The sequence below is a fragment of the Notolepis coatsorum genome (genome assembly GCF_963971535.1).
Source record: "Notolepis coatsorum genome assembly, contig: SCAFFOLD_1191, whole genome shotgun sequence".
NCBI classification, from domain to species: domain Eukaryota; kingdom Metazoa; phylum Chordata; class Actinopteri; order Aulopiformes; family Paralepididae; genus Notolepis; species Notolepis coatsorum.
The window spans coordinates 32,501-41,858 of record NW_028170510.1 but is presented as its reverse complement, the minus strand read 5'-3'; the positions used below and the strand labels follow the sequence as shown (position 1 = coordinate 41,858).

General features: G+C 46.3%; 1 protein-coding gene across 1 annotated transcript in view; it reads right to left on the bottom strand.

Moving 5' to 3' along the window:
* LOC311248504 (signal-induced proliferation-associated 1-like protein 2) overlaps positions 1-9,358 on the bottom strand; it is a gene marked incomplete at both ends in the record, with an annotated part of 53,064 nt that overhangs the window by 20,877 nt on the left and 22,829 nt on the right. Inside the window, 2 exon segments of the mRNA XM_084339375.1 lie at positions 3,154-3,189; positions 4,407-4,559. Of these exon segments, the coding sequence (XP_084195501.1) occupies positions 3,154-3,189; positions 4,407-4,559 (189 nt within the window).

The following is a 9,358-nucleotide window of genomic DNA, read 5'->3' as shown; positions in this document are numbered from 1 at the left end:
CTCTTATTTGTAAATAAAAGAAAAAGGAGGTTCCGGGGAGATCATATCCGTTGGATATATCCTGGAAAGATCGGAGGCCAGAGTTATCAAAGATATCCCCCAATGTGTGGATACCTTTCTTTTCCCATCTAGGGTACCTAATAGGTTGTTGTTCAATAAGGAGAAGATTGTTATTAAATAGAGGGGAATGCGTGTGCCATTGATGGCGGTTTGTACCCACTTTCTGAGTGTCACGCCAAGTTTGGATCACATGTGTGATTAAAGGGCCAAATCTTAATTTACATTGTTTAATTGATATGTTGGTATACACAATATCCTGAAGTCTATATGGGGACACCAACTTCTCCTCCAATGGTCGCCAAGATACAGCTGCTTGAGCATCAAACCAAGTGATCAAAGGTCTCAGAGAGAAAGCCTGAAAATAATATTTAAAGTCTGGAAATGCTAAGCCCCCATCGAGTTTACTCCTTTGGGCAGTTGATCTCTTCAAGCGCGGGCGTTTATTGTTCCAAACGAATTTATACGAGGCAGAGTGCAATTTCTGCCAGTAACCAACAGGAGGAGGTAACGGGAGCATGGAGCTGATAAAGTTAATTCTGGGTAAAATATTCATTTTAATTATTGACGCACAGGCCTGTAATGAATTTTTTAATTTGGACCATCTGTTAAAGTCATTCGTAATCCTGTCACCCAAGCTGGAGTAATTATACCTTACCGTCTGGCCTATAGTGGGGAATATTTCAATCCCGAGACATTTAAAGTGCTCCACCATAAGCATGTTTGCCGGTAAGATGGTAGCCTTCGCAGGCTCATTAAGTGGAAGAAAAGCAGATTTTGGCCAGTTGATCTTAAAGCCGGACAGGCTGCCGAATTCATCTATCACGCCGAGCAGATGAGGTAGAGAGATGGAGGGATTTTGCATAAACAGGAGTACATCATCTGCGTATAAGCTAATATGATGATGTGTGCCCTGAATTGAAATAGGAGACATAATTTGGGATTGTCTTATGTATTGAGCTAGGGGTTCGAGGGATAAAGCGAAGAGTCCGGGACTAAGAGGACAACCCTGTCTAGAAGAACGCGAGACAGAGAAGAGTGGCGAACAGAACTTTCCCGTTAAGATCATGGCCGAAGGCTCAGTGTATAATACTTTGATCATATGAATGAAACCCTCACCCAACCCCATCCTTCTGAGAACTGCCCATAAGTAAGACCACTCCAATCTGTCAAATGCCTTCATTGCGTCCAAGGATATGACCGCTGTAGGGGCTGCAATATCCTTGCTGGCATTAATCACGTGCAGTAACCGTCTGATGTTGTCAGTAACCAGGCGGCCTCTTATGAAGCCGGTCTGATCAGGATGAACTAGAGATGTCATGTGCTTTTGAAGTCTGGTGGCTAGAACCTTGGCATATAGCTTAAGATCGGCTCCGAGGAGACTTAGGGGCCTGTAGCTGCCACATTCGGTGGGGTCCTTATCCTTCTTGAGTAAAACAGATATAAGCGCCATATTGACATCTCTAGAAAAATTGCCCTCTTTGATTGAGTGTAAGATCATTGAGAATAATAAGGGGCCGAGTACATCCCAGAATGCAAGATAGAGTTCCGGTGGAATGCCGTCCCATCCGGGAGCCTTGCCCCGTTGCATATCCGCAATCGCCTCTCTAAGTTCAACCAGCGTGATAGGTGCAGCTAACAACCTAGCACTATCTTCTGAGATCTGTGGTAGATTGATTTGATCAAGAAAATCCTCCAGCTTGGTATGATCAAAGACCACCTCTGACTTGTACAGATTGGAATAAAAACAGCGAAATGTATCATTAATCTTTTTTGGGTTGGTGGTTACCTCCCCCTGTTGGTTCTTAATGGAAGGGATATCCGCAAATTGCTCACTGGCACGTATCTTCATAGCTAATAGGTGACTAGGCCTGGAGGCGTGAAAGTAGTAGTGCTGTCTTGTTCTGTGCATCTGAAATTCAGATTAAGACTAGCCCTTCATGAAACATGTAACTGTTTTTTACCCGATGCTACTGCTGATCTGATTATGCTTCTTGCCACTGCACAAATGGCCTTCTGTGTTTGTATTTGATTTGTATGTTTTTTGTTTAATGTACTGTATATTCTATATGCCCTGTTTTTATGTTGAAACTTGTGTGCCGTGTTTGGTCAGGACTCCGTGGAAGGAGAGATCTTGTATCTCAATGGGACATTCCTGGATAAATAAAGGATATATAAAATAAATTAATATAAAAGGCTATGGTACAGGACAGGTGTTCGCCTCCTGTTTTTGGAAGGGGAGGCGACCTGATATTGAAGTTGGAAAAGCCCCGCGACCCCAAGAAAAACCATACAGTACAGTGACATTCTGTATGTCATAGGGAGCCTGTTTTCATACGAGAGGCAACCATGCAGGGTGCCAACATGCTCATCGGCAGTAGTTAGGGGATAAGCGTCTCGCTCAAGGACACTTCTACGCGCCCCTGGGTAGGAGCGAGAATCGAACCGGGAACCTCTGGATTACCAGACGACCGCTCGACCTCCTGAGCCGATGGGAAGAGTTTTTGATTGATTGATTGATTGAATACTTTATGGAGACAACAGTATACGATGACATTTGAAAAACAATAACAGAGTCATCACGCTGGTCAAATGGATAAAACACAATAAAGCCATGGCTTGTTTCCATTGTGGTCCATTTACATGGAACATAAAAAGGCACAAAAACACGAATGGACATGTGCATGAGACAGGACACCCTAAAAGTAAGTACAATACACCTAACCTGAAAGCTCATACAGTCAACTAATGTTAAAAGAAATAAAAAAAATCCTTAAAAGCAACTCATGACAAAAAGAGATAAAAACCATATGAACCCTTTCACTGCCACACTACCAAACGGTTGACCCTTTCACTGTGACAATACACAGCAGGTTAACCCTTTCACTACAGAAGGTTAACCCTTAGGGGTGGCTGGGTGGCGCAGCGGACATTGCGCTCGTCACCAACGCAAGAGACACCGGGTTCGACTCCGGCTGTCAGCATTGCCTCCGGCTTGGACCAGCCGTCATACTAACTCTAATTGGCAGAGTTAGAGGGTGGAAGTCGATGGGTGGTAATCTGGACGTTGTGGACCTTGGGGGAGGCTGAACTCACCCCCTGTTCGTCCAGCTTGAGGAGCTGCTCGGGGACCTTGGGGGAGGCTGAACTCACCCCCTGTTCGTCCAGCTTGAGGAGCTGCTCGGGGACCTTGGGGGAGGCTGAACTCACCCCCTGTTCATCCAGCTTGAGGAGCTGCTCGGGGACCTTGGGGGAGGCTGAACTCACCCCCTGTTCGTCCAGCTTGAGGAGCTGCTCGGGGACCTTGGGGGAGGCTGAACTCACCCCCTGTTCGTCCAGCTTGAGGAGCTGATGGGGGGACCTTGGGGGAGGCTGAACTCACCCCCTGTTCGTCCAGCTTGAGGAGCTGATGGGGGGACCTTGGGGGAGGCTGAACTCACCCCCTGTTCGTCCAGCTTGAGGAGCTGATGGGGGGACCTTGGGGGAGGCTGAACTCACCCCCTGTTCGTCCAGCTTGAGGAGCTGATGGGGGGACCTTGGGGGAGGCTGAACTCACCCCCTGTTCGTCCAGCTTGAGGAGCTGCTCTGGGACCTTGGGGGAGGCTGAACTCACCCCCTGTTCGTCCAGCTTGAGGAGCTGCTCGGGGACCTTGGGGAGGCTGAACTCACCCCCTGTTCGTCCAGCTTGAGGAGCTGCTCGGGGACCTTGGGGAGGCTGAACTCACCCCCTGTTCGTCCAGCTTGAGGAGCTGCTCTGGGGGGACCTTGGGGGAGGCTGAACTCACCCCCTGTTCGTCCAGCTTGAGGAGCTGCTCGGGGACCTTGGGGGAGGCTGAACTCACCCCCTGTTCGTCCAGCTTGAGGAGCTGCTCTGGGGGGACCTTGGGGGAGGCTGAACTCACCCCCTGTTCGTCCAGCTTGAGGAGCTGCTCTGGGGGACCTTAGGGGAGGCTGAACTCACCCCCTGTTCGTCCAGCTTGAGGAGCTGCTCTGGGGGGACCTTGGGGGGGAGGCTGAACTCACCCCCTGTTCGTCCAGCTCGAGGAGCTGCTCGGGGACCTTGGGGGAGGCTGAACTCACCCCCTGTTCGTCCAGCTCGAGGAGCTGCTCGGGGACCTTGGGGGAGGCTGAACTCACCCCCTGTTCGTCCAGCTTGAGGAGCTGCTCGGGGGCCTTGGGGGAGGCTGAACTCACCCCCTGTTCGTCCAGCTTGAGGAGCTGCTCGGGGACCTTGGGGGGGAGGCTGAACTCACCCCCTGTTCGTCCAGCTCGAGGAGCTGCTCTGGGGGGACCTTGGGGGAGGCTGAACTCACCCCCTGTTCGTCCAGCTTGAGGAGCTGCTCGGGGACCTTGGGCGAGTTGAGCGCCAGCCTCAGGCACTGGATGTTGAGCTCCGGGATCACGTACTCCAGCACCTCCTTCAGGGGCAGACCGCGGGCCGTGCCGTGACGCGCCGTGGACGGGACGGCGTCCTCCAGGATGGCGCCGCGCAGCGTGGTGAGCTGAGGGGCAGACAGATTTAATTTGATTAATATCTCATAAATGTTAATTCTTTAAAAAAAAATTATCGAATAAACAATTTAAAAGATTTTACATAGAATATAAAACAAAACATGTCAGCACATAATATAATAATAATAATAATAATAATAATAATAAACAGAACATCACCAGACAGTAATAATAATAACAATAACAATCATGACAATAGAATGACAGTAGAAATAACACATTTTACTAGTCCGACCGAGCCCTACACAACATCACACAGATCACACAATAGAACTTAAAGACAAGCGAATGCGAAATGCTAAAATAAGGAGATAAGACAGATGGGGGGGGGGGGTCATTCATATCTCATAAATGGCACATTTATATTTTTTTGTGATCACATTTTTTATTTAATTTCTTATTTTTTTATTACAGTTTTTAGACGTTAGAGTAGACATTACAGACGTAAAAAAAAACATACGCACATAAACAAAAGCAAAACTAAGCCCAAAAAACAACAGTTCACAGAGCATTTCATATTACAAAATCATTACTATATACAGTGTCATTATTTCAGGAGGTGAGAGACACATAGTCAACCGTTCCACATGAGAAATAAAGCGCTGCCACACCACATCAAACGTTCCACTTGATCCCGGTAATGTGTATTTTATCTTTTCCACTTTTCTTTCTTTTTTACATAGAATATAAAACAAAACATGACAGCACATAATATAATAATAATAATAATAATAATAATAATAATAATAATAATAATAATAATAATAATAATAATAATAATAATAATAATAATAATAATAATAATAATAATAAACAGAACATCACCAGACAGTAATAATAATAACAAGACAATAGAATGACAGTAGAAATAACAAACAAAACAAAAAAGAAATAATAAATACAGAACCTGAACATAAAAACTAATTATATTAACACAGACACCACGCAAGACAAAAATACATTTCCTCCCCCACTCCCACCCCAGGACCCCCGGACCCCAGGACCCCCCAGGACCAACACCCCAAACCCCCGCTTCGCTGCTAGATAGTGGCCTTAACCTTTCCGGCCGACAGCTCAATGCTGGCCTGTCCCACGACCCCAATTACACGTGCAGTAGAGATGTCCATGTAAATGATATCCAGTAGTGTAAATGGTACATTTATATTGTGTTTTTATTCAAAGCGCTTTACAATTTGTTCCTCACCTTTCACCCACTCACTCACACACTCACACACCGACGGCGGAGGCGACCGCGCGAGGTGCCGACCTGCTCATCGGGAGCAGTTAACTCATTCAGCGCCAGACCCGATGATAGTCGGGTTATCTCGCCAGTGGTTGAGCACCATACCCGAGTATAGTTGGGTTTTCATCGTTTTTTTCTTTTATTCGATTTTTTTTTATTCTATGCAATGTCACGGACCTCTGCGTTGCCATAGGAAATCATTCTGAGATCGCTAGGGTGCAATACCGGCCGCCTCCTGCTAGGTGGCAGTATCGCTCACCCTTTGAAACCTTTTTTCACACTGGGTGTTACATCGAATTTCCTAAGGACGGAGAATTTTGGTCCAGGCCTAGCGGTTCACCCGATCACAGTGGAATGCGTCCATGGCCCTCGATGCATGCGTTGTGCCAGATTATGTTGGGGACCCGATGGACACCAATACTGGAAATCGCGATCAGACAATTGGAATATTCTTTTTGGGATACCTCCTAGTAAAGGTATGGACTATATGACATCAATCCTACTTTGATCCAACCATGATTTCACATCGATCGCAACGATCATATGTAACATACTCCAAAACGTATGCCGTTGCTGACGATCAAAGCATCAAAAAATTACCCCCCCACCCCTTTCATGCATTCATGATAAAACATAATACCTATTATATACCTTTGAATTGGAAACAGTAGCGTGTCCAGGCGAAAAACGCCAACGCTCTTAGTGAAATTCAAGTATTGCAGGAATTAGCCAGGATCACTCTGAAACTATACAATATTCACCACGGTATAACACGCGAACGTATACATGAAAACATTTATTCTTTTTCACATGTCGCCGACTTGTCTATACTCGCATTACTGATTGTGGCTTTAGCGCGTGACAGTGCAACCCTCCGTAGAGCATATCTATATTCATGTAAGACAACTATGAGTCACGCAGCATCACGTTGCCATGCCGACAAATGTGATCCACAATGGAAGCAGGAGGGCTCTGCCCTCGTCACTGCGCTCTGTGCTCATCAGGAACTGCGTGGTGTGACAGCCGCCATACCACGTCTCACCTCCACCGGCTCCAGTACATTCGGGAGTTGCGTCTGCTGAATAATTGAAGCGAATAACGTTTTGAGTTATGTCGTGTTTTGGCATTTTTGCGCCGTTGTTATGACGTCCAAATGTGACCCCGAACAGCTCAGACGCACTACAGCGAGACGCTGATGTAAAAAGTTTCAAGTTTGTTTATTCATTATCACAATAAAATACACATACTTTACGGTGAAATGCTTGGTTCTGTATGAGCCCGGCCCTGAGAGTGTGCTTCATACAGTAAAGAAAGTAAGTAAGTAAAAAGTAAGTAAAGAGGAATATACAATATACTGTGGCAGATATCATCCCTCGTCACTTGGTTACGTGGAGGAAGGGAGATACTATTGTCACAGGCAGAGGAGGGTTAAGTGAGGAGTTGATTAGGACTGATGGAATACACCTGTGCACCACGTGATCACCCACATCCCACACCCGAGACACACATAGCATAAAGCCCTAAGAGAGACAGAGAAGAGTTGAGTGGAGGTGAGGAAGGAGCAGAGATCGTGGAGAGAGTGTGAGATACTGAGTTTGTGAGGTGAGAGGTAGTTTGAAGGAGAGGTTAGAGCGAGAAGGTGTTTGTGGTACTGAACCCTGGACTGGCTGAAATACCCCCTTGTGAAACTGACCCTGGACCGGACAACAAACAGTGAGAGGCGCGGGTGTGACGTACTGTATATTTTAGTTGATGAAATATTTTAGTTGACGAAATATTTTAGTTGAAGAAATATTTTTTCATTTCAGTGTCACAGTATGACATCGATCTCCAAAATAATAAAAAATAAATATTGATTTTTTTTTATTTTACTTTTTTTTTTTTTGTCCCTTGTAAATAGCATTCTCACATAGTTCCCCTGCCTCTTGTCCAGGTGTGATGCTGCTGTGTGCAGCACATGAGCTATGGCATCCTCCGTGGACCTGTTGGGGGCAATATGCAAATTGCAGGGGGTCCAGGTTGATGGGGAGGGAGGAACAAATGTAGCCCTTCACTAGCTTCTCAAAGCACTTCATGGCTATGGAGGTGAGGGCTACTGTACAGGGCGGTAGTCATTGAGGCAAGCGGGCGTGGATTTTTTTGGTTACAGGGATAATGGTGGACTTTTTCACACAGGTGGGGATGACAGACTGTTCTAAGGACACAGACCTAACCAAAGCCACCAAGCCCCTCGTGGCGGAATGGACGGGTCTCAGAGAGAGGCGCTTTGTGCACGGCCCATTCTGGTCACCCCGGATTTCATGCAGGAGATGATTGTGCAAACGGGTGCGTCAGAGGTGGAAGTAGGAGCCCTACTCTCTCAAGAGATACGAGGTGAGGAACATCCAGTACTCTACATCATCAGTAGGAAGCTGAACCAAAGGGAGCAAGGATATGCCACGGTAGAGAAGGGAGGACTGGCTATCAAGTGGGCACTGGAGCGTCTCAGATATTATCCGTTGGGCCGACATTTATCATCTCTCATAACTGACAGGGCCGGATTAACGACCGGGCCGTTTGGGCCGTTTGGGCCACGGCCCGTGGGCCTCTAGTGACGAGGGGCCTCCAAAAAAATAAATAATAAATTACAAAAATTTAAAAATGTAAATATATATATTTTTTTATTGTTATTTTGGAGATCGATGTCATACTGTGACACTGAAATGAAAAAATATTTCTTCAACTAAAATATTTCATCAACTAAAATATACAGTACGTCACACCCCGCGCCTCTCCCTGCCGTCTGCAAGTGGCTAATCTTGAGTTTCCGACCCCCCAGTAAGCTAACCATGGATAAATCCAAAAAAAGGAAAGTCTGAGGAAAATAGAGGGTTTAATTCAGCGTGGACAGATTAATTTGCTTTCACGACTAACGATGCAGGCTTACCTGTAGCCTATGCCTGATATGTGGTGCGAAATTTGCGAACAACGATTACTGTCATTTTGATTACTGTAGTTTGCCTGGTATGTAGCCTTGGTTAGTGGCTGCCCCACCAATGTTTTACATATAAAAACGCCACTGTGCATGCGTGCACGTGTGTGTGGGGGGCCTCCACAAGAGTCTGGCCCAGAGGCCTCTGAATTCTTAATCTGGCCTTGATAACTGACCATGCTCCCCTGGTCTGGATGTCCAAAAAGAAGGAGACCAATGCTCGAGTCAGTAGATGGTTTATTTCCTTACAAGAATTTATCAGCATGCTTCTCAAAGAGGACAGCAGACACGGAACCTCCCGAGTGCGTCTTGGAATGGCAAGTGAGAGAGCTGTTGGGAGACATTTAAAACCGCGAGTTGACAACCAACCGGTAAGCCAGACAGCGGCCCGGCCTAGTTATGGACTGGACTACATACAGTAAAGGGAGTTAGGTGCTCCAATGGGAGCCAGTATGATTTAGTTGTTTTGCTTAATTGTCAGTTTTGCTTAAATAAATGCCCCTGGCCATTGTCCAGCAGGGAGCTAAAGCTATTTGACTGTGTGTTTTATGACTTGTACTGTACAACCACATTGC